General features: G+C 47.3%; 1 protein-coding gene and 1 long non-coding RNA gene across 9 annotated transcripts in view; both read left to right on the forward strand.

The window, feature by feature from the left end:
* LOC115151514 (arf-GAP with coiled-coil, ANK repeat and PH domain-containing protein 2) overlaps positions 1 to 26102 on the forward strand; it is a 77804-nt gene that overhangs the window by 34400 nt on the left and 17302 nt on the right. For 4 of the 8 annotated variants that reach the window (XM_029695503.1, XM_029695505.1, XM_029695509.1 and 1 more), the window contains exons 9-18: positions 2090 to 2164; positions 3429 to 3440; positions 5845 to 5889; positions 10992 to 11104; positions 11946 to 11997; positions 12402 to 12502; positions 14054 to 14159; positions 14597 to 14805; positions 22433 to 22502; positions 22765 to 22859. In XM_029695503.1, coding sequence (XP_029551363.1) covers positions 2090 to 2164; positions 3429 to 3440; positions 5845 to 5889; positions 10992 to 11104; positions 11946 to 11997; positions 12402 to 12502; positions 14054 to 14159; positions 14597 to 14805; positions 22433 to 22502; positions 22765 to 22859 — 878 coding nt within the window. The remainder of the gene's footprint in view (positions 1 to 2089; positions 2165 to 3428; positions 3441 to 5844; positions 5890 to 10991; positions 11105 to 11945; positions 11998 to 12401; positions 12503 to 14053; positions 14160 to 14596; positions 14806 to 22432; positions 22503 to 22764; positions 22860 to 26102) is intronic. The other 4 variants (XM_029695507.1, XM_029695511.1, XM_029695504.1 and 1 more) reach the window with 3 other exon arrangements.
* On the forward strand, positions 5964 to 7187 carry LOC115151516 (uncharacterized). The gene is made up of 2 exons (XR_003867315.1): positions 5964 to 6661; positions 6696 to 7187. It is a non-coding gene; the product is annotated as an uncharacterized LOC115151516 (long non-coding RNA).

The following is a 26102-nucleotide window of genomic DNA, read 5'->3' on the forward strand; positions in this document are numbered from 1 at the left end:
TGTAACGGCAGGGCGACCCCGAGGAGAGTTTTGAGAACCTCGGTCATGGGCAGGGCGTCCCCGAGGAGAGGATTGAGAACCTCGGTCATGGGCAGGGCGACCCCGAGGAGAGGATTGAGAACCTCGGTCATGGGCAGGGCGACCCCGAGGAGAGGATTGAGAACCTCGGTCATGGGCAGGGCGACCCCGAGGAGAGGATTGAGAACCTCGGTCATGGGCAGGGCGTCCCCGAGGAGAGGATTGAGAACCTCGGTCATGGGCAGGGCGACCCCGAGGAGAGGATTGAGAACCTCGGTCATGGGCAGGGCGACCCCGAGGAGAGTTTTGAGAACCTCGGTCATGGCATTTCTCTCGATACAGAATAGTGTAGCCATGATGGAAGTCAACGCTTGGCCTCCCTGCTTAGGAGTTGAGCTGAAAACAAATTGCTTCTGCCTATAAACAGTTCTCTTTTTCTGGGTTCACAAATGTGCCCTAGTTAACAGTGGCACTAGGCAGGGTCTTTGGCCAGAAATGATGCACTTTCGTGTGTGTGTGTTTGCCGTGGTCACTGGTCAGATAAACCAGCAAATTCCTTCCTTGCCAGGGGAGGTTTAAATGGAAAATGTGACCGAGCTCTTCTTGCTGCTGTTCCTCCTGCTGCGATGATTATTATCTTCCCTGTGGCTCAGTTGGTAGAGCATGGTGTGTGCAACGCCAGGGTTGTGGGTTCGATTCCCACGGGGGGCCAGTACAAAAAAATACAAAAAATTTAAATAAAAAATGCATGAAATGTATGCATTCTCTACTGTAAGTCGCTCTGGATAAGAGCGTCTGCTAAATGACTAAAAATGTAAATGTAAATCTTGGTAGAGAAAGGTGGGAATGAGGAAGCTGGATGAGGAATGGTTATTTGTGGTTCATTGGAACTCTAAGCCTAAGTAATACATTTCCTCTGTCACCGGGTAGTGTTTTCCTCTCTGTGAGAGGAATTATCCTAGCTGCTGATTTAGACACACGAGGAGACTCGAATTACACTGATGTAGGAAACAAGTGACCTAATTAAACAGTCAATAAGTTACTCAATCTGAAGTTGTTTTAGTGTGGTGGATGTGGTGCTAACCAGGAAGGAGAGAATAGATCTCCCCACAATCCAATTTCACACATGATAAAGTATCAATGGTGGCATCCATTTTGTTCAAGGAGGAGAGCTCATCTCTTAAAGGAGCAGTTGTTTATCCACGGGACATCGACATGTCTATGGGCTAGATTGAAAAGGAGCACGCTGACTATCCTCTCTAGCTACATCAAAGGGCTGTTCAAGATAGTTTAGTAGCCTAGTTTGGAGTCTCTGGTTGCTAGTTTTCAGTTTCCCCTACAAACAAACTTGATCTCAAATACTTGCTAATCTAAAGTGTCTTCCTCGTCTCACATCCATCTGCACTGTTCTGAAAACACTAGATTCCCCCATACTCGACTGGCGGGGTCAGTACGGACCACAGGTCCTGACTATAAAATCACACACCAGAAAATATATATTTATTATCATTTGTTGGGTGGAACTGTCAGGCTTTCGACTCCTGGTATCATAAAAACACACGTCATGGAAAATGTGTAGAATTGCAGGAAATTAGCTTTAAAATAGCATTTTCTGTCCGTCAACAAGAGGGGTGTGAACAGTTTGGGGTTGCGAGGTGGGGGTTTGTTACTATGCCGATATATGACAATATCCATATGAACCTTTGCCACCTAGGACATTTGTGTGACCACCGGACCTTCTCAGACAGTACTTCAGTACCCTAGCACTGGATGTGTTAAAGCAATATTGCAGAAGCCTACTGGGGATTGTGGGGAACAGCGCTGGATCGTGTTCATTAGGCACCAGATGTAAGAACGGGAGAGACTCCCTGGACTTGTCCAATAAGATAGTCATATTTGATTATGCCCCAATGAACACAACCCTGTTGAGGTGAAGAAAGCCTCTTTAAGACTACTGGTATGGGCACGAGGTATTTGTAGGCTTAAGGTGAGCAAAACCATGCAACCTACTTAATAATATGACATGTTTACTCACACACTTAATGGTTTCACACATTCTGCTGTGTTTCAGCTGGACCTGCTGGTGGTGGATGCAGCCAAAGAGAAGAGGGACATGGAGCAGAAACACTCCACCATTCAACAGAAGGTACACCCCCGTCCCCCCCCGTCCCTAGCCTTGGACAGCTCTATGAGCCTCTGGCTGGTCTAGTGGTGATCTGATGGGAGTGGATCTCTCAGCGATTTAAAAGGCCTTTCTTATTGTATTACTACCCTTTTCTATTAGGACCAGCCCTGAAACTCTGCTCCGATTTTCAAACCCCCCCCCCCCCCCCCCCCCAAAGACATAGAAAAATACAGTATGTATTGTTATGAATGAAGCCATTATTAACTATCTACATCATTGGACAGGCTTGGATAATGGCATTTCATTGGACAGGCTTGGGTAATGGCATTTCATTGGACAGGCTTGGGTAATGGCATCTCACAGGTTACGTCCTAAAATGGGGTCCTGGTAAAAAGTGGTGCGCTACATAGTGAATAGGATGCCATTTGGTACACAACGTTAGGGTGATCTCATGCAGTGGACACAGTCACACACCTTACATTATTCAAGTGGGTCGGAAGTTCCGGAGGGCTCACTTAACAACAGGGGTACGTTTCGCCACCATGTCACCCATCACGGACCTCTAATTCCACGGTGTTGGGTGGTAGATGTCATCTTGGCCTAAGTCACCAACTAAATCCCCATTTTTTTTAAAAGGAGAAAAATTTCCCATTAAACTGTGTGCATGGAGGGGTCCCTTGCGAAAGAGATCTTGATCTCAATGGAACTCCCTGTTAAAGGTAAAATAAATCAAATTCGTTTTGTATTGGTAGTCAATGTAAGTCCAAGACACTCAGGACAACTCTAACTGAAACCTGTTTTCGTGCATGGGTGAGTTTTGTCTGTTTCTGTCTGGCCTCTTATAGCACGTCAGGTAGTCTGTGTCTTCATGAAAATCTCTTTCAAGCTCCCTTTTTTTATTGTGTGTGTGCGCACGTGGCACGTGGTGAGCAGCAGCTGGCTCTCCAGCCTAAGCACCATTTCCAGCCAGGACCTCTCTCATAGGTGGCCCGTGCCAACTTCCGCTCGTCCTTGAGCGCATTGCTTCCCAGCGCCCTCCCTCTCCAACCCCCTCCCTTTTTAGTAGATGCTATTTTTATATTGCCTCGCTCCCTCCATCTCCCTCTGCCTCGCTCCTTCATTCCCTCTTTCCCTCTCTCTGCCTCTTTCATACACTCCCTCTTTCCCTCTCTCTGCCTTTCTTCTAACTCCCTCTCGCCCTTCCCCTCCCGCTCTTTCTGCCAGTATGTATAAGCAGTTCTAATCTCTCCTCTTTCTTCCTCCTCCACTCTCTACTCTTTCCCAGGCTGCTCTGCAGGTAAGCCTTTTTTCCCCCCCCATTTTTGTCTCTATCCTGTTTCTGTGCTGTCTCCTGTTCTTTCTGCATGTTGATTGCCCCTGACAGGGATTTAGTAGACTGCTAGAGCAAAACCGACCCAGTCATTCATGTAGACAGAGTAGTGTAGTCACCATGATGTATTATTGACACATGCCTGACGTGACCGGGATAAGACATGCCTGACGTGACCGGGATAAGACATGCCTGACGTGCTCCGTGTTGTGTGTGTCCGTTGAAGTCCATGCATGCCGGGCTGTGGTAAATGTCAATCATTCATTCACCTTATGTATTGTTGATACAGCATATTCTTTAACTCTCTAGTCATTAAGCCTTGCTGCAAAGGGAATGGGAGAGAGATTTTGTTAGGTTGATAAATCTCAAACTATAAGCTAAATGCTATAGGTGCTATAGCTATTGACATTCACCTTGCCTAGACTCATGTGCATTTCATTTTCATCAGTGTGTTTTTAGTAAGTTTTATGTGAACTGCCAGAGGGCACCATCGTGTCACAGAGAACCTCACTGGGCGAAGGGACCTTGAAGTTTGTGCTGCAGAAAAACATGCGTCTGTACACAGGCGTACAGTGTGTGAGAGGTCTCAAACAGAAGCTGTGTAAATGTTTTATGCCGGAGCTACTCTGCATGGAGTTGTGTTGGTTATTCTAACCCCATAGCACCAGCCAGCATCGACCTACACATGCTCTCACATCCCGTCGACCTACACATGCTCTCACATCCCGTCGACCTACACACACGCGCTCTCACATCCCGTCGACCTACACACACGCTCTCTCACATCCCGTCGACCTACACACACGCGCTCTCACATCCCGTCGACCTACACACACGCTCTCTCACATCCCGTCGACCTACACACACGCGCTCTCACATCCCGTCGACCTACACACACGCTCTCTCACATCCCGTCGACCTACACACACACTCTCTCATCCCGTCGACCTACACACACACACACACTCTCACATCCCGTCGACCTACACACACACACACACTCTCACATCCCGTCGACCTACACACACACACACACACACACTCTCTCATCCCGTCGACCTACACACACACTCTCACATCCCGTCGACCTACACACACGCTCTCACATCCCGTCGACCTACACACACACACACACACTCTCTCATTCCGTCGACCTACACACACGCTCTCACATCCCGTCGACCTACACACACACACACACTCTCTCATTCCGTCGACCTACACACACGCTCTCACATCCCGTCGACCTACACACACGCTCTCACATCCCGTCGACCTACACACACACGCTCTCTCATCCCGTCGACCTACACACACGCTCTCTCACATCCCGTCGACCTACACACACACGCTCTCTCACATCCCGTCGACCTACACACACACTCTCACATCCCGTCGACCTACACACACACTCTCACATCCCGTCGACCTACACACACGCGCTCTCACATCCCGTCGACCTACACACACGCTCTCTCACATCCCGTCGACCTACACACACACGCTCTCTCACATCCCGTCGACCTACACACACACGCTCTCTCACATCCCGTCGACCTACACACACACGCTCTCACATCCCGTCGACCTACACACACACGCTCTCACATCCCGTCGACCTACACACACACGCTCTCACATCCCGTCGACCTACACACACGCGCTCTCACATCCCGTCGACCTACACACACGCGCTCTCACATCCCGTCGACCTACACACACGCGCTCTCACATCCCGTCGACCTACACACACGCGCTCTCACATCCCGTCGACCTACACACACGCGCTCTCACATCCCGTCGACCTACACACACACTCTCTCACATCCCATCGACCTTCGCAAGCCGATGGGGCCTTAGCGGAAGGGGGAGGGGCCAAGCTCAGCCAGCAGCGGTGACAAGTGTTGATGACTGTCTCTCACACACACACACACACACACACACACACACACACACACACACACACAGAGGGAAGGGAGGGAGGTTTTGTTGTGGAGAGGCAGCTAACTTGCGACTGTGACGGGGCTGTCACTAGAGATGCTGCAATGGGACAGGTGAAGGTAGATAACGCTAGCTAGCCATCGTCACGGTGACTGAGACACACACACACACACACACACACGAACCTGTCACAGACATGGAGATCTTCAGCAGGTTCCACTATGTGTGGTATCTGGTGAGAGCGCTGGAAGGTTGGGACAAAACGTGTGTTTTTCTTTTCAGCTTGACATGGCTCTGTGCTATGGGCATTGTCTGTGTGGTTAACAAAATCCATTTTGTATGTCAGAGAATTCGAGTGTCCTTGTTTTTTTTTCTCCTTCAGTTTGTGTTTCTCTCAGCCCTGTCTTGTTCTTGCGGTGTGAGTCTTTAGGGGACAGAGGTTGATGGCCACAGCTTTTACACGTGGATGTCCTCTGTACGTAGTAGTTCATTTGAATGTGATATTTGTTTATCATTGACCCCACCCAACCCCACCCCCACCCTCCCAACCCCCCAACCCCACCTCCTGCCTGCACAACTGGAGTGATGACTGATTTGCATTGTCATGCTGTACATTAATGATTTTTGCCGAGGCGTGTGGTTTTTCTCATTCTAATGTATGGCTCCAATTGTTTTCCTGCTCACTACAAAGCATTAGCCTGGTCCCAGATCAGTTTTGGCTGCCATTCCAACTCCTTGTCACTCATTGTCCAGTTGGCAAGACCGGTTGCTGTCATTACTGTTCTGAAACAGGTCCTGTTCTGAAACATTTACTTCCTCTTCTCCTTGAAGCAATACCTGATGGGACATGTATGGGAAGCTATGTGGTACAACCCCTGCCTTCACCTTCCAATCCTGTTAGATTGCTGATTACTCCAAGGAAGGAGAGAAGGATTAAAAAAATATAACTTTTCAAGCAGGGCGATGGTTTGCCCACACAATCGATTATTGCCTTGGTCTTTGATTGTTTGGGTTTGGATTCTATGTCCCCGTCTGTCTTGAGCCCTTGCTGATTGGCTGCTGTGCAGTATGCTTTGTGTTTGGGTCTTAGGGACAGCCTCCAGTTGTAGTAGTGTCTTTAGAGGGATGGCATGTTTTCACCGCTTCCCAAAATGAACAAATATTTCATTCCTCCAGGGTACATGCTGGGACACAGCCCTTGAATAATATATATACAGCCCAAAAAGACTTCTTAACAGTCTGAGTAGGTTACACACTAGTGAGGCTACACTGTACAACCAGGTTACACACTAGTGAGGCTACACTGTACAACCAGGTTACACACTAGTGAGGCTACACTGTACAACCAGGTTACACACTAGTGAGGCTACACTGTACAACCAGGTTACACACTAGTGAGGCTACACTGTACAACCAGGTTACACACTAGTGAGGCTACACTGTACAACCAGGCTACACACTAGTGAGGCTACACTGTACAACCAGGTTACACACTAGTGAGTCTACACTGTACAACCAGGCTACACACTAGTGAGGCTACACTGTACAACCAGGTTACACACTAGTGAGTCTACACTGTACAACCAGGCTACACACTAGTGAGGCTACACTGTACAACCAGGCTACACACTAGTGAGGCTACACTGTACAACCAGGTTACACACTAGTGAGTCTACACTGTACAATCAAATCACATTTTATTTGTCACATGCGCCGAATACAACAGGTGTGGAGGTTGAAATGCTTACTTACAGGCTCTAACCAACAATGCAGTTTAAAAAGAAATACCTACAAAAATAAGAATAAGAAATCAAAATAACAAATAATTAAAAAGCAGCAGTAAAATAACAATAGCGAGGCTATATACAGGGGTACAGGTACAGTGTCAGTGTGTCGAGGTAATTGAGGTAATATGTACATGTAGGTAGAGTTATTAAAGTGTCTAAGCGAAGATAATAACAGTAGCAGCAGTGTAAAAGAGTATCCATTTGACTAGATGTTCAGGCGTCTTATGGCCTGGGGATAGAAGCTGTTTAGAAGCCTTTTGGACCTAGACTTGGAGCTCCGGTACCGTTTGCCGTGCGGTAACAGAGAGAACAGTATGATTAGGGTGGCTGGAGTCTTTGACACTTTTTAAGCCTTCCTCTGACACCGCCTGGTATAGAGGTCCTGGATGGCAGGAAGCTTGGCCCCAGTGATGTACTGGGCCGTACGCACTACCCTCTGTAGTGTCTTACGGTCGGAGGCCGAGCAGTTGCCATACCAGGCAGTGGTACAACCAGTGAGGATACAACAAGGCAACACTGCAAAATGAGGCTTTAGTTACTGTAAGTGGACTGTGCACACTAGGGTAAATAATCTTCTCTTCCTGAGGTGTCTTTCGAGCATAACATTAGATCTGTTCATTCGTACGTTAGTTCGATATCTCAGACAGCACAGGCCCGGTTTTGACTGAACTTGGGTGAATGATGCGTGTTGCCATAGAGATCCGGCATTTACTTAATGCCCCTGATTGGCCCTAAGGCTGGAGCTATGGTAATTAACTGGAATGTGTGAGTCGCACCCGGGAGGAAGAAAAGAAGGGGTAACTTTTGAAGACATGTATTTTCATTGTTAGATCGGCCACTTGTATCTGGATGATCTTGTATATTGGATCATCTGTGGTCACACACAGTAATTGAAATGTGTTAGTCACATGCGATATCCCAATTGGCCCAAGCGGGCGGGGGGGTGCGCTGCATCATTCGTGGGGGACGGCATGTTTACTGTTGCCTTGTTTGATCATGGTTAGTGATAAACCCAGCCGTCATATGAGACAGGATTTCCTTACCAAACTCTCTCGCAAGACTGATTGGAGAGGTTATGAGGAGGGCTCTGTCCTTTTGTCTTTGGCTTATTTCAAGTTTTTATTTTCACGGTGGAGGGCTGAAACATAATTATTTCCCCCCACGATGAAATGGGAGGGGGGGTGGGACTATCTCAGTTCGTATGTCAGTCACACGCAATATCTCACACCACTGGCCCCGATGATTGACCCGTCTTGCTCACCACTGGCCCGATGATTGACCCGTCTTGCTCACCACTGGCCCGATGATTGACCCGTCTTGCTCACCACTGGCCCGATGATTGACCCGTCTTGCTCACCACTGGCCCGATGATTGACCCGTCTTGCTCACCACTGGCCCGATGATTGACCCGTCTTGCTCACCACTGGCCCGATGATTGACCCGTCTTGCTCACCACTGGCCCGATGATTGACCCGTCTTGCTCACCACTGGCCCGATGATTGACCCGTCTTGCTCACCACTGGCTCGATGATTGACCCGTCTTGCTCACCACTGGCCCGATGATTGACCCGTCTTGCTATGGAAATCCAGGGGGGACTCTGTTTTTTCATATTTTTTTTTAACAACAATGCATTTTAAAACCGTGACGATCTCTAGTGATATTTACTGGTAGTAAGAGTTGGGGTTCATTTAGTAGTTACCCCCTCTTGGATTGAAGGGGTTCATTTTGTGATTGGAGTCTTGGATTGACACAGTTGGGCATCTTTGTACAGACAGTTTCCGTTCCCCTCCATTTGTCTGCCTGCCACTGCCTACATTCTGTACTGTACACCCCCATCCAAAAATAACCTCTGTTGTCCTACTGTGTGTGTGTGTGTGTGTGTCAAACCAGGGGATTGCTAGGCTGAGGGGTTTACCTCCAGGCCCCTTTGCTCAGGTTACAGTGCAGAGTGCAATCTGGTCGTGAGGACACACACCCACACACACACACACACACCCCGTTATCTGTATGTAGAGGCTGAAGGTTTGATGTTGAAGCACCACACAGTGGTCAAACTCCTGTTACACACAGATCAACCAACGGCGTCTTGCAGACCGATGCAGACCTTACTCTGGAGCAGTTGGGACGACTATAGGCCAGTGGAACCAAGATGTGGCAGTATGGTTTTGTGTTGCCGGGGGCAGATTTGACCGTGCCACTCTAAGGAAGTGTTTTGTGATTTCCATGTCGTGTGCTAGTAGTCATTTGGAACTGAGAGGATTACTGCCATCGTTTAACACTTGGATGTTTATTATCCTACAATTAAAGTCTTATCTTTCCTATCACAGATAGAATTTGACTTGCCTAGTTAAATAAAAGTTTTTAAAAAACAAACAGAAAACAAAAGATCTTTCATTAAATCCTATTGTTTGTCTTCAAACTCTTTTAACGACAAGTTCAGCAACACTTTGAACAGTGAATTCATACAAGTTTTAAGACCCAACTCCATTCCCACCTACCCTCTGACTGCATGGTGTCCAGTGTCCCAGAGGCTTAGCAAAGTGTAGCAGGCTGGAGGGGGAGGGCGATCTCATGACAGTGGTGGCCGGTTGGTCAAGTTACAGGGGTGTCAGTGGCTCTTTCAGAGAGAAGCCAACTCTGCCCCAGACCACAGGTGTTAAAGGATCGAGTCGGCTTACTGTCGCAGGAAACAAGGATGAGGACCGATGCAACAGATCTAGAATGAGTAGAATGGGGGTCCCCATTCAAGTTAATGATGCTATAATGGGTGCATTGGCAGCCGTTTTCAGAGTCTATTTCTATGGTCACTGCTACGTCCGCCTGGATCTCTCTTGGGACTGGATCTCTAGAACATTTCTATTTCAAAGGACCAGGCATGTTCAGTAGACACTAAATAGGAAAATGTCTAGTTTGTGTGAGACTACCTCAACCGTTTACGAAAAAGCATTCTCCCTTTTTTCATTTTGATCAAAACCAAATATTTAACCAACATCTTTTCAAAGTACCCTGCTCTTCCTCTCCAAACTCCATAGAAATACCATTACTATGTAAGTTGTATAATTAGCCATGACTTTTATAGAAACCCATTGCTTTTGTTTAGTGTTTGTTACCTACTGAATTGTCCGTTTTTGTAAGGTCAACAGGGTTGTGTTCATTAATGCCCACCGTAGCAAAACGTTGTGCAATGGAAAACGAAAGCAGGCTTTTCTTATTGGACAAGTTTAGTGGTTTTCTTCCTTTTCATGCCTAGTGAACACGACCCCAAAATGTGTGGCTGAATGGTGCTGAGTCGCTCTTCACCTGGACGCCCACAGTGAATCAGGATCAGCCTGTTTTGCCCGCCTTACTGACTGAACGTGTCTGTATGCCACAAGCCTGTTTGTGTGCTGTGTATTCGATGTGTAAAACCAAGTGCTACCAACACCAAATGCCATTGTCCATTCAAATGTATATTTTTCTCCCTCCCTTTCTCCCTCTCTGTGTTGTCCTACCTCTGCTCTCTCTCTCCCTCTCTGTGTTGTCCTACCTCTGCTCTCTCTCTCCCTCTCTGTGTTGTCCTACCTCTGCTCTCTCTCTCCCTCTCTGTGTTGTCCTACCTCTGCTCTCTCTCTCCCTCTCTGTGTTGTCCTACCTCTGCTCTCTCTCTCCCTCTCTGTGTTGTCCTACCTCTGCTCTCTCTCTCCCTCTCTGTGTTGTCCTACCTCTGCTCTCTCTCTCCCTCTCTGTGTTGTCCTACCTCTGCTCTCTCTCTCCCTCTCTGTGTTGTCCTACCTCTGCTCTCTCTTTCAGGACTTCTCGAATGACGACACCAAGCTGGAGTACAATGTGGACGCAGACAATGGCATTGCGATGGAGGGCTACCTGTTTAAGAGGGCCAGCAACGCCTTCAAAACATGGAACAGGTCAGCTAGAGGACATGATGCAAATCTCTCTCCTTCTCCCCCCTCTCTTTCTCTCTCTTTTTCTCTCTTTTTCTCTCTCTTTCTCTTTCTCTCTCTTTCTCTCTTTTTCTCTTTCTCTCTTTTTCTCTCTCTCTCTCTCTCTCTCTGTCTCTGTCTCTCTCTCTAGCTGTCCCCTGTAATGGCTTCACCGTTGCACTAAACAGTACATGTTCAATAGATAGAACATTCCTGGTAGCAGTAATCTCTCTGTGTCCTCTAACCTTATGGTGTTTTTTGTTACTAGCTGGGTGGGGAAATGATAAGTCACTGTTTAGTATGCATTCCTCCAGGGCATTCCTCCAGGGCAGTCAGTCAGGAGGGAAGAATGGTGGGAGGGAGGTAGTGATGCCCTAGTCATCTGACACCTGGGAGAGCGCAGCCTGAATGGCGCAGCCTGACACCTGGGAGAGCGCAGCCTGAATGGTGCAGCCTGACACCTGGGAGAGCGTAGCCTGACACCTGGGAGAGCGCAGCCTGAATGGCGCAGCGCTCCGTGAGCTACATGGAGTTAACAAGAAGAACTCCAATAGCCTCCAAAGACATTCCCTGTACTGCGAGATGGTCTCTGGAACCATGCTGTTTAAAAAAAGAATTATTATAGTGCAGGGAAGCTTTTTTCCAGACCTTCTGTCAAACGGCATAGTTTTCTACCAACTCTCCCAGAATAGGATTTAATCACCATAATATCAGATTATCATTTATGTCCTTCATTAAATCTCTATCAATTTTAATTGACTATTAAATACTTCAAATTGTCTCAGCTGTTGACCGTGATGTGAACGCTCTTGTGATCTCCTTTCAGGCGCTGGTTCTCCATTCAAAACAATCAGCTAGTTTACCAGAAGAAGTTCAAGGTAAGTCGGATTACTCCATTCGTGTCCCAAATTGGCTCCCTGTATAGTGCACTACTTTTGACCGGAGTTCTATGGGTAGTGCCCTGTATAGGGACATAGGGTCCCATTTGGGATGCGACCAACATCAAATATACACTTCCAGCCCAAATTCCCCCTGCATTTGTAATACAATGAGGTAGCATTGAATGTGGAGCACAGTTAACCCAAAATAGATGAGTTTGTGGAATAGGGAGGAAAAACAATTCACTTTGTTGCAGGTTGTGTGTTGTGTATAGCTCTGAAAAAATGACATTTGTGTGCGTGTCTGTGTGTGATCGCTTGAGGCTGCACATACAAATGTATATTTTGTGTGTACATTGCATCGTGTGTGTGTGTGTTACGGAGGCTGTGTTCTCCTTTCCCAGGATAATCCCACAGTGGTGGTGGAGGACTTGCGGCTATGTACAGTCAAACACTGTGAAGATATCGAACGCCGCTTCTGCTTTGAAGTGGTGTCCCCCACCAAGTAAATACACACACACACACACACACTATAATGCACATATACACACAATATATACAAAAGTATGTGCACACCCCTTCAAATTAGTGGATTCGGCTATTTCAGCCACACCCGTTGCTGACAGGTGTATACAATTGAGCACACCGCCATGCAATCTCCATAGACAAACATTCTCAGTAGAATGGCCTTACTGAAGAGCTCAGTGACTTTCAACGTGGCACCGTCATTGGATGCCACCTTTCCAACAAGTCAGTTTGTCAAATTTCTGCCCTGCTAGAGCTGCCCCGGTCAACTGTAAGTGCTGTTATTGTTAAGTGGAAATGTCTAGGAGCAACAACAGCTCAGCCGCGAAGTGGTAGGCCTCACAAGTTCACAGAACGGGATCGCCGAGTGCTGAAGCACGTAGCACATAAAATTGTCTGTCCTCGGTTGCAACACTCACTACCAAGTTCCAAACTGCATCTGGAAGCAACGTCAGCACAAGAACTGCTAGAACTGTTTGTCGGGAGCTTCATGAAATGGGTTTCCGTGGCAGAGCAGCCACACACAAGCCTAAGATCACCATGTGCAATGCCAAGCGTCGGCTGAAGTGGTGTAAAGCTCGCCGCCATTGGACTCTGGAGCAGTAAGAATGCGTTTTCTGGAGTGATGAATCACGCTTCACCATCTGGCAGTCCAACGGACAAATCTGGGTTTGGTGGATGCCAGGAGAACGCTACCTGCCTAAATGCATAGTGCGGTGGAGGAGGAATAATAATAGTCTGGAGCTTTTTTTCATGGTTCGGCTAGGCCCCTTAGTTCCAGTGAAGGGGAATCTTAATGCTACAGCATACAATGATATTCTAGACTATTCTGTGCTTCCAACACAGGGCAATGTCCCCAATCACTGCCCTGGGGCATTGGGATATTTTTTAGACCAGAGGAAAGAGTGCCTCCTACTGGTCCTCCAACACCACTTCCAGCAGCATCTGGTCTCCCATCCAGGGACTGACCAGGACCAACCCTGCTTAGCTTCAGAAGCAAGCCAGCAGTGGGATGCAGGGAGGTATGCCCCCATTCACAAAACGAGGTCCATACAGAAATGGTTTGTCAAGATCGGTGTGGATGAACTTCATTGGCCTGCACAGAGACCTGACCTCAACACCATCGAACATCTTTGGGATGAATTGGAATGCCGACTACGAGCCAGGCCTAATCACCCAACATCAGTGCCCGACCTCACTAATGCTTTTGTGGCTAAATGCCACAATGTTCCAACATCTAGTGGAAAGCCTTCCCAGAAGAGTGGAGGCTTTTAGGGCAGCAAAGGGGGGAATCAACTCCATATTAATGCCCCTTAATTTGGAATGAGATGTTTGACGAGCAGGTGTCCACATACTTTTGGTCATGTAGTGTATATACACTTACAGAGACAAGTGCACACGGAGTACCTAGACACTCCAATGTTGTCACACCACACACTCTGGTGCTGCTCAGTAGCACATAGACCTCTACACACTAGATTTCAATCAGGCCAGGTAGCAGACTGACGTCCCAGTGTCCCTCCACCTCCAGGAGTTGTATTATGCAGGCTGACTCTGAGAAGCTGAGGCAGGCTTGGATCAAAGCTGTCCAGAACAGCATCGCCACTGCATTCAGGGAGCAGGGAGAGGACGCTGAGGTGAGTCACCACGCGCTGACGGAGCTAATGACGGAGCTGCTGACGGAGCTAATGAATGACGGAGCTAATGAATGACGGAGCTAATGAATGACGGAGCTAATGAATGACGGAGCGAATGAATGACCTCATGACATTTCTCCATGTTATTTATTTGCTATTTGTTTTCGTTTAGTACATGTCAGGATGAAAATAATCAGACGTACCTCATGTGAACAAAAATAAAGGATTTCCCTCGTGTGTGTGTGTGTGTGTGTGTGTGTGTGTGTGTGTGTGTGTGTGTGTGTGTGTGTGTGTGTGTGTGTGTGTGTGTGTGTGTGTGTGTGTGTGTGTGTGTGTGTGTGTGTGTGTGTGTGTGTGTGTAACAATAGACAATGAAGTAACGTTCTTCCAGTGTTATATATTGTGTATAACGTCATGTTCATGACCCTCCATGCCAGAAGCTGGACCGGAAGTCTTCCACCTCCACAGGCAGCCTGGACTCAGGCGGCGAGCCCAAAGAGAGGTCACTGAAGGGGGAGAGCGCCCTCCAGAGGGTCATGGTCATTGGGGGCAACGCCTGCTGCTGTGACTGTGGTCAACCTGACCCACGCTGGGCCAGCATTAACCTGGGCATCACCCTCTGTATCCAGTGCTCTGGGATACACAGGTATACTACATACTGAAGTACTGCTACTACACTGAACAAAAATATAAACGCAACATGTAAAGTGTTGGTCCCATGTTTCATGAGCTGAAATAAAACAAATCCCAGAAATTTTCCATATGCATAAAAAGCTTATTTCTCTAAAACGTTGTGCACAAATATGTTTACATCCCTGTTAGTGAGCCAATAAAAGGCCACTTTAAAATGTGCGGTTTTGTCACACAACATAATGCTACAGATGTCTCAAGTTGAGGGAGTGTGCAATTGGCATGCTGACTGCAGGAATGTCCATCAGAGCTGTTGGCAGAGAATCGACTGTTCATTTCTCTACTATAAGCTCCAATGTCTTTTTAGAGAATTACATCCACAGACCACGTGTAACCACGCCAACCCCGGACCTCCACATCCAGCTTCTTCACCTGTGGGATGGTCTGAGGGAGGGGGGTGCTGAGGAGTATTTCTGTCTGTAATAGGGGGAAAAACTTCAACTGATTGGTTGGGCCTGGTTCCCCAGTGGGTGGGCCTATGCCCTCCAAGGCCCACCCATGGCTGCACCCCTGCCCGGTCATGTGAAATCCATAGAAAAGGGCCTAATGAATTTATTTAAATGGACTGATTTCCTTTTTATATGAACTGGAGCTCAGTAAAATCTTTGAAATTGTTGCATATTGCGTTTTTTATATTTTTATCCTTTGAAAAATCCCCAATAGCTGCTATCAAACCCAAATCTAAATTAATTGGCCCACTTCCCTGCTCTCTATTGCCAAGTGAAAATGAATGTTTTCTTTTCATATGAAACTCCGCTTCGGCGGAGAACTGGTGAAAGTGCTGACAGACGATAAGGCGTGATTCCGGCTAACAAAATCTAGGACGTAGCCTCAAAGCCACGGCCTGGGAGCGAGTCCATTGTATGTCTGTATAATGAGCAGAGTGAGCAAGTGTCACAGTAATGAGGGAAGTTCAGAGACAAAGGCAGCGCTTTAGACCAGGAATTCACAGACACAAAGCTGGAAAAAAAACAGGCCCAGCTATCAGTACTGCTAAATGCTGCCGCCGCCGACGTTAGGCACCAATGTTGCCGCCGCCACCGTTAGGCACCAATGTTGCCGCCGCCGCCGTTAGGCACCAATGTTGCCGCCGCCGCCGTTAGGCACCAATGTTGCCGCCGCCGCCGTTAGTGCTTCCAGGATACACAGTACATTCCTATCACTGCAGATACTACACATCATGGTACTATGAACTTCATATGTATTCGTAGGCGTCATGCCCATAGGGGGCACCGGAGGAAGTGTTTCTAAAAAATGTATTTTTCATTTGATTTATTATGCTACTAGCCAGTTAGCGTTGTTATGAAAATGGTTTTAGCTAGCCCAGACAGGCTCTCAACCGCATAACTAGCTACCCAGAAGCCATTTCAGGCTGTCAATCAAGAGTCGCTAGCTTGTCCAACTATCTTAGCTGACATGTCTGCTGGCATGATTGGTAGACTTTTAGAAAAGCAAGCAATAACTAAATGTACTGAATAAGACTCGCATTCCTTTCAATCGTTTACCCAGATTTTAGTAGAGAAGCATATTCAGTTCCTTTTAAATAAGGAACTGAGTTCTGACTTCACCAGTTCTGAGGATACAGACAGCTCCAGAAGTGTGCTTAGATATTTTTTTTACATAGAATTAAGCATAATGGTGGTTACTCTAGATTTCAGTAAAAAGCTGGTTCAGGTGTTAGAAAAATTCAAAATTCTCCAATGTACGGACGGTGGGCCAACCCCCCCCCAGGCCATCCTCACGTACTTTGTGCCCCCTCAGATTTTTGGGGTGCATGACGCCCCTATATGTCCTCAAGGTACTACACCAAAGTACTTTATCATTATTGGTATTGCACCTTCTTATATTAACATGAGATCATAAAGATGCTATACAGCAACATACTGAACCAGCAGACTGGTGCTGGACAACAATATACTGAACCAGTAGGCTGGTGCTGTACAGCAACATACTGAACCAGCAGACTGGTGCTGGACAACAATATACTGAACCGGTAGACTGGTGCTGGACAACAATATACTGAACCAGTAGACTGGTGCTGGACAACAATATACTGAACCAGTAGACTGGTGCTGGACAACAATATACTGAACAGCAGACTGGTGCTGGACAACAATATACTGAACAGTAGACTGGTGCTGTACAACAATATACTGAACAGCAGACTGGTGCTGTACAACAATATACTGAACAGCAGACTGGTGCTGTACAGCAATATACTGAACCAGTAGACTGGTGCTGTACAGCAATATACTGAACAGCAGACTGGTGCTGTACAGCAATATACTGAACCAGTGGACTGGTGCTGTATCGCAGTACAAAGGTTCACCTTGTCCCCATGTGCATTTTAGACTGTTGACTTACTCAAATCAAATTTATTTATATAGCCCTTCGTACATCAGCTGAAATCTCAAAGTGCTGTACAGAAACCCAGCCTAAAACCCCAAACAGCAAGCAATGCATGTGAAAGAAGCACGGTGGCTGGGAAAAACTCCCTAGGAAAAACTCCTGAGAAAGGCCAAAAACCTAGGAAGAAACCTAGAGAGGAACCAGGCTATGAGGGGTGGCCAGTCCTCTTCTGGCTGTGCCTGGTGGATATTATAACAGAACATGGTCAAGATGTTAAAATGTTCGTAAATGACCAGCATGGTCAAATAATAATAATCATAGTAATTGTCGAGGGTGCAACAAGCACGTCCGGTGAACAGGTCAGGGTTCCGTAGCCGCAGGCAGAACAGTTGAAACTGGAGCAGCAGCATGGCCAGGTGGACTGGGGACAGCAAGGAGTCATCATGCCAGGTAGTCCTAGGGCTCAGGTCCTCCGAGAGAAAGAGAGAAAGAAAGAGAGAATTAGAGAGAGCATATTTACATTCACACAGGACACTGGATAAGACAAGAGAATACTCCAGATGTAACAGACTGACCCTAGCCCCCCGACACATAAACTACTGCAGCATAAATACTGGAGGCTGAGACAGGAGGGATCAGAAGACACTGTGGCCCCATCCGATGATACCCCCGGACAGGGCCAAACAGGCAGGATATAACCCCACCCACTTTGCCAAAGCACAGCCCCCACACCACTAGAGGGATATCTACAACCACCAACTTACCGTCCGAAGACAAGGCCGAGTATAGCCCACAAAGATGTCTGCCACGGCACAACCCAAGGGGGGGGCGCCAACCCAGACAGCAAGACCACGTCAGTGGCTCAACCTACTCAAGTGACGCACCCCTCCCATGGACGGCATGGAAGAACACCAGTAAGTCAGTGACTCAGCCCCTGTAAAAGGGTTAGAGGCAGAGAATCCCAGTGGGAAGAGGGGAACCGACAAGGCAGAGACAGCAAGGGCGGTTCGTTGCTCCAGCCTTTCCGTTCACCTTCACACTCCTGGGCCAGACTATACTTAATCATAGGACCTACTGAAGAGATAAGTCTTCAGTAAAGACTTAAAGGTTGAGACTGAGTCTGCGTCTCTCACATGGGTAGGCAGACCATTCCATAAAAATGGAGCTCTATAGGAGAAAGCCCTACCTCCAGCCGTTTGCTTAGAAATTCTAGGGACAATTAGGAGGCCTGCGTCTTGTGACCGTAGCGTACGTGTAGGTATGTACGGCAGGACCAAATCGGAAAGATAGGTAGGAGCAAGCCCATGTAATGCTTTGTAGGTTAGCAGTAAAACCTTGAAATCAGCCCTTGCCTTAACAGGAAGCCAGTGTAGGGAAGCTAGCACTGGAGTAATATGATCAAATTTTTTGGTTCTAGTCAGGATTCTAGCAGCCGTATTTAGCACTAACTGAAGTTTGTTTAGTGCTTTATCCGGGTAGCCGGAAAGTAGAGCATTGCAGTAGTCGAGCCTAGAAGTAACAAAAGCATGGATTAATTTTTCTGCGTCATTTTTGGACAGAAAGTTTCTGATTTTTGCAATGTTACGTAGATGGAAAAAAGCTGTCCTTGAAGCAGTCTTGATATGTTCTTCAAAAGAGAGATCAGGGTCCAGAGTAACGCCGAGGTCCTTCACAGTTTTATTTGAGACGACTGTACAACCATCCAGATTAATTGTCAGATTCAACAGAAGATCTCTTTGTTTCTTGGGACCTAGGACAAGCATCTCTGTTTTGTCCGAGTTTAAAAGTAGAACATTTGCAGCCATCCACTTCCTTATGTCTGAAACACAGGCTTCTAGCGAGGGCAATTTTGGGGCTTCACCATGTTTCATTGAAATGTACAGCTGTGTGTCGTCCGCATAGCAGTGAAATTTAACATTATGTTTTCGAATGACATCCCCAAGAGGTAAAATATATAGTGAAAACAATAGTGGTCCTAGAACGGAACCTTGAGGAACACCGAAATTTACAATTGATTTGTCAGAGGACGAACCATTCACAGAGACAAACTGATATCTTTCCGACAGATAAGATCTAAACCAGGCCAGAACTTGTCCATGTAGACCAATTTGGGTTTCCAATCTCTCCAAAAGAATGTGGTGATCGATGGTATCAAAAGCGGCACTAAGATCTAGGAGCACGAGGACAGATGCAGAGCCTCGGTCTGACGTCATTAAAAGGTCATTTACCACCTTCACAAGTGCAGTCTCAGTGCTATGATGGGGTCTAAAACCAGACTGAAGCGTTTCGTATACATTGTTTGTCTTCAGGAAGGCAGTGAGTTGCTGCGCAACAACTTTTTCTAAAATTTTTGAGAGAAATGGAAGATTCGATATAGGCCGATAGTTTTTTATAATTTCTGGGTCAAGATTCGGCTTTTTCAAGAGAGGCTTTATTACTGCCATTTTTAGTGAGCTTGGTACACATCCGGTGGATAGAGAGCCGTTTATTATGTTCAACATAGGAGGGCCAAGCACAGGAAGCAGCTCTTTCAGTAGTTTAGTTGGAATAGGGTCCAGTATGCAGCTTGAGGGTTTGGAGGCCATGATTATTTTCATCATTGTGTCAAGAGATATAGTACTAAAACACTTTAGTATCTCCCTTGAGCCAGGGTCCTGGCAGAGTTGTGCAGACTCTGGACAATGAAGCCCTGGAGGAATACCCAGATTTAAAGATGAGTCCGTAATTTGCTTTCTAATGATCATGATCTTTTCCTCAAAAAAGTTCATAAATTTATTACTGCTGAAGTGAAAGCCATCCTCCATTTGCGAATGCTGCTTTTTAGTTAGCTTTGCGACAGTGTCAAAAAGAAATTTCGGATTGTTCTTATTTTCCTCAATTAAGTTGGAAAAATAGGATGATCGTGCAGCAGTGAGGGCTCTTCGATACTGCACGGTACTGTCTTTCCAAGCTAGTCGGAAGACTTCCAGTTTAGTGTGGCGCCATTTCCGTTCCAATTTTCTGGAAGCTTGCTTCAGAGCTCGTGTATTTTCTGTATACCAGGGAGCTAGTTTCTTATGACAGATGTTTTTAATTTTTAGAGGTGCAACTGCATCTAGGGTATTGCGCAAGGTTGAATTGAGTTCCTCGGTTAGGTGGTTAACTGATTCTTGTCCTCTGACGTCCTTGGGTAGGCAGAGGGAGTCTGGAAGGGCATCAAGGAATCTTTGGGTTGTCTGAGAATTTATAGCACGACTTTTAATCTTCCTTGGTTGGGGTCTGAGCAGATTATTTGTTGCAATTGTAAACGCAATAAAATGGTGGTCCGATAATCCAGGATTATGAGGAAAAACATTAAGATCCACAACATTTATTCCATGGGACAAAACTAGGTCCAGAGTATGACTGTGGCAGTGAGTAGGTCCAGAGACATGTTGGACAAAACCCACTGAGTCGATGATGGCTCCGAAAGCCTTTTGGAGTGGGTCTGTGGACTTTTCCATGTGAATGTTAAAGTCACCAAAAATTAGAATATTATCTGCTATGACTACAAGATCCGATAGGAATTCAGGGAACTCAGTAAGGAACACTGCATATGGCCCAGGAGGCCTGTAAACAGTAGCTATAAAAAGTGATTGAGTAGGCTGCATAGATTTCATGACTAGAAGCTCAAAAGACGAAAACGTCATTGTTTTTTTTTTTGTAAATTGAAATTTGCTATCGTAAATGTTAGCAACACCTCCGCCTTTGCCGGATGCACGGGGGGTTTGGTCACTAGTGTAACCAGGGGGTGAGGCCTCATTTAACACAGTAAATTCATCAGGCTTAAGCCATGTTTCAGTCAGGCCAATCACATCAAGATTATGATCAGTGATTAGTTCATTGACTATAACTGCCTTGGAAGTGAGGGATCTAACATTAAGTAACCCAATTTTGAGATGTGAAGTATCACAATCTCTTTCAATAATGGCAGGAATGGAGGAGGTCTTTATACTAGTAAGATTACTGAAGCGAACACCGCCATTTTTAATTTTGCCCAACCAAGATCGAGGCACAGACACGGTCTCAATGGGGAAAGCTGAGCTGACTACGCTAACTGTGCTAGTGGCAGACTCCACTAAGCTGGCAGGCTGGCTAACAGCCTGTTGCCTGGCCTGCACCCTATTTCATTGTGGAGCTAGAGGAGTTAGAGCCCTGTCTATGTTCGTAGATAAGATGAGAGCACCCCTCCAGCTAGGATGGAGTCCGTCACTCCTCAGCAGGCCAGGCTTGGTCCTGTTTGTGGGTGAATCCCAGAAAGAGGGCCAGTTATCTACAAATTCTATCTTTTGGGAGGGGCAGAAAACAGTTTTCATCCAGCGATTGAGTTGTGAGACTCTGCTGTAGAGCTCATCACTCCCCCTAACTGGGAGGGGGCCAGAGACAATTACTCGATGCCGACACATCTTTCTAGCTGATTTACACGCTGAAGCTATATTGCGCTTGGTGACCTCTGACTGTTTCATCCTAACATCGTTGGTGCCGACGTGGATAACAATATCTCTATACTCTCTACACTCGCCAGTTTTAGCTTTAGCCAGCACCGTCTTTAGATTAGCCTTAACGTCGGTAGCCCTGCCCCCTGGTAAACAGTGTATGATCGCTGGATGATTAGTTTTAAGTCTAATACTGCGGGTAATGGAGTCGCCAATGACTAGGGTTTTCAATTTGTCAGAGCTAATGGTGGGAGCCGTCGGCGTCTCAGACCCCGTAACGGGAGGAGTAGAGACCAGAGAAGTCTCGGCCTCCGACTCCGACTCGCTTAACGGGGAGAACCGGTTGAAAGTTTCTGTCGGCTGAATAAGCGACACCGGTTGAGCATTCCTACAGCGTTTCCCTCCAGAAGCCATGAGAAAGATGTCCGGCTGCGGGGACCGTGCGAGGGGGTTTATACTAACGTTACTATCTGTACTTGCTGGTGGCACAGACGCTGTTTCATCCTTTCCTACACTGAAATGACCCTTGCCTAACGATTGCGTCTGAAGCTGGGCTTGCAGCACAGCTATCCTTGCCGTAAGGCGATCGTTCTCCTGTATATTATGAGTACAACGACTGCAATTACTCTGTTACTAACTGCATACTCCCACCTTGTGGCCACAGTACAAACTACACCCTCGATTGAACAGCGTGTTCCTGTGATGAAGCTGTGTGCACTCAGTTATTTTTAGACAATCTCTTTGATGTATGAGTTGATAACAGACTCTCACCATCTGCAGGAGTCTGGGGGTCCATTTCTCCAAAGTGCGCTCGCTCACCCTGGACTCATGGGAACCTGAACTACTCAAGGTGAGAAAAGAAAGGGGGGTGAGGGATGGAGGGGCACAGGAAGAGAAAAGCAGGAGACTTTCACACTCACATGCTCCCTCTCTTGGATTCGCTAGTGACAGATCAATGGTAAAATGTAATGGTTACAGATTACAGCTGTCTTTTACATGTCATGAATTTGCATGAATGACATGTTGTCCTCAGAATGTGCTGGTTAATTTTGTCATGGTAACATTATTGTGTGTGTGTGTGTGTGTGTGTGTGTGTGGTGTGTTGAACACAGTTGATGTGTGAGCTGGGTAACGGGGTCATCAACCAGATCTACGAGGCTGGGAGAGAGGAGCTGGGAGCCATGAAGCCAAAGCCGACAGACCCCAGGTACTACCGCCGTGTTGTTCTGCAGCTACCACTGTGTTCTACAACTACCGCCGTGTTGTTCTGCAGCTACCACTGTGTTCTACAACTACCGCCGTGTTGTTCTGCAGCTACCACTGTGTTCTACAACTACCGCCGTGTTGTTCTGCAGCTACCACTGTGTTCTACAACTACCGCCGTGTTCTGCAGCTACCACTGTGTTCTACAACTACCGCCGTGTTGTTCTGCAGCTACCACTGTGTTCTACAACTACCGCCGTGTTGTTCTGCAGCTACCACTGTGTTCTACAACTACCGCCGTGTTGTTCTGCAGCTACCACTGTGTTCTACAACTACCGCCGTGTTGTTCTGCAGCTACCACTGTGTTCTACAACTACCGCCGTGTTGTTCTGCAGCTACCACTGTGTTCTACAACTACCGCCGTGTTGTTCTGCAGCTACCACTGTGTTCTACAACTACCGCCGTGTTGTTCTGCAACTACCGCCGTGTTCTACAACTACCGCCGTGTTGTTCTGCAGCTACCGCCGTGTTGTTCTGCAGCTACCGCCGTGTTGTTCTGCAGCTACCGCCGTGTTGTTCTGCAGCTACCGCCGTGTTGTTCTGCAGCTACCGCCGTGTTCTACAGCTACCGCCGTGTTGTTCTGCAGCTACCGCCGTGTTGTTCTGCAGCTACCGCCGTGTTGTTCTATAGCTACCATTCATTGCAAGATGGCGCCGACAGAGATGGTCACCTCGCTTCGAGTCTTTAGGATTATATCTGTATTATTTCTTACATTGTTAGCCCAGAAAATCGTAAGTATTATTACATACAGCCGGGAAGAAGTATTGGATATAAGAGCGACGTCAACTTACCAACATTACGATCAACAATACGACTTTCCCGAAGCGGATCCTTCCCCGAAGCGGATCCTTTGTTCGGACCTCCACCCTGGACATGGGATCTAATCCCAGAAGCCCGACCCAAAACAACGTCGCCGCAGAAGAGGCAGACGGAGCGGCCTCCTGGTCAGGCTCCGTAGGTGTGCACATCGCCCACCGCTTCCGAGTATACTACTCGCCAATGTCCAGTCACTTGACAACAAGTTAGACTAAATTAGAGCAAGGGTTGCCTTCCAGAGAGACAAGAGATTGTAACTCTCTCGGGATACGTTGTCGGAGTCGATTCAGCCACCGGGCTTCTTCATGTGTCACGCCGACAGAGATAAACACCTCTCTGGGAAGAAGGGCGGGGGTGTATGCGTCATGATTAACAACTCATGGTGTAAACATAACAACATACGGGAACTCAAGTCCTTCTGCTCACCCGACCTAGAATTCCTTACAATCAAATGCCGGCCATATTATTTCCCAAGAGAATTCTCGTCAGTTATCGTCACAGCTGTGTATATCCCCCCCCCAAGCAGATACCTCGACGGTCCTGAAAGAACTTCACTGGACTCTATGTTAACTGGAAACCATATATCCTGAGGCTGCATTTATTGTAGCTGGGGATTTTAACAAAGCAAATTTGAGAACAAGGCTCCCTAAATTCTATCAGCATATTGATTGCAGCACTCGCGTGAGCAATACACTCGATCACTGCTACTCTAACTTCCTCGATGCATACAAGGCCCTCGCCCTCCTTCTCTGCGGCAAATCCGACCACAACTCCATCGTGTCCTACCGTCTTATAGACAGCAACTCAAACAGGATGTACCCGTGACTAGAACCATTCAAAGCTGGTCTGACCAATCGGAATCCACACTTCAAGATTGTTTTGATCACACTGACTGGGAAATGTGCCGGGCAGCCTCAGAACTTCGAGCTATACGCTGACTCTGTGAGTGAGTTTATAAGGAAGGGCATTGGAGATGTGGTACCCACTGTGACTATTAAAACCTACCCTAACCAGAAACCGTGGATGGATGGCGGCATTCGCACAAAACTGAAAGCGCGAACCACCGCATTTAATCATGGCAAGAGGACTGGGAATATGGGCGAAATATAAACAGTGTAGTTATTTCCTCCGCAAGGCAAACAAACTAAATGTCGGTATAGGGACAAAGTGGAGTCAGAGTTCAACGGCTCAGAGTCTACAGGAAATCACGGACTACAAAAAGAAAAGCAGCCGCGTAACGGACACCGTCTCGCTCCCAGGCAAACTAATGGATAACAGTACCACAGTTGCGGCCCGCTAAAAGAAGACTGCGCCCCCCCCTCCTTCTCCGTGGTTGATGTGAGTAAGACATTTAAACGTGTAAACCCTAGCAAGGTTGCTGGCCCAGACGGCATCCCTAGCCCTGTCCTCAGCATGCGCAGACCAGCTTTCTGGTGTGTTTATGGACATATTCAATCGCTCCTTATCCCAGCCTGCTGTCCTCACATGCTTCAAAATGGCCACCGTTGTTCCTGTACCCAAGAAGGCAAAGATAACGGAACTAAATGACTAACGCCCCGTAGCACTCACTTCTGTCATCATGAAGTGCTTTGAGAGACTAGTCAAGGATCATATCACCTCCACGTTACCTGCCACCCTAGACCCACTTCAATTTGCATATCGACCCAACAGGTCCACAGACGATGCAATCACACTACCCTATCCCATCTGAACAAGAGGAATACCTATGTAAGAATGCTGTTCATTGACTACAGCTCAGCATTCAACACCATAGTACCCTCCAAGCTCATCATTAAGCTGGAGACCCTGGGTCTCAACCTCGCCCTGTGCAATTGGGTCCTGGACTTTCTGACGGGCTGCCCCCAGGTGGTGAAGGTAGGAAGCATCTCCACTCAACACTGGAGCCCCACAAGGGTGTGTGCTCAGCCCCCTCCTGTACTCCCTATTCACCCATGACTGCGTGGCCATGCACGCCTCCAACTCAATCATCAAGTTTGCAGACACAACAGTAGTGGGCTTGATTACCAACAACGACGAGACAGCCTACAGGGAGGAGGTGAGGGCCCTCGGAGTGTGGTGTCAGGGAAAACCTCTCACTCAACGTCAACAAAACAAAGGAGATGATCGTGGACATGAGGGAGCAGCCCCCTATCAACATTGAAGGGACAGTAGTGGAGAAGGTGGAAAGTTCCTTGGCGTACACTTCACAGACACACTGAAATGGTCCACCCACACAGACAGTTTGGTGAAGAAGGTGCAACAGCGCCTCTTCAACCTCAGGAGGCTGAAGAGATTTGGCCTGTCACCTAAAACCCTGACAGACTTTTACAGATGCACAATCGAGAGCATCCTGTTGGGATGCATCACTGC

The sequence above is a fragment of the Salmo trutta genome, chromosome 17 (genome assembly GCF_901001165.1).
Source record: "Salmo trutta chromosome 17, fSalTru1.1, whole genome shotgun sequence".
Taxonomy (NCBI): domain Eukaryota; kingdom Metazoa; phylum Chordata; class Actinopteri; order Salmoniformes; family Salmonidae; genus Salmo; species Salmo trutta.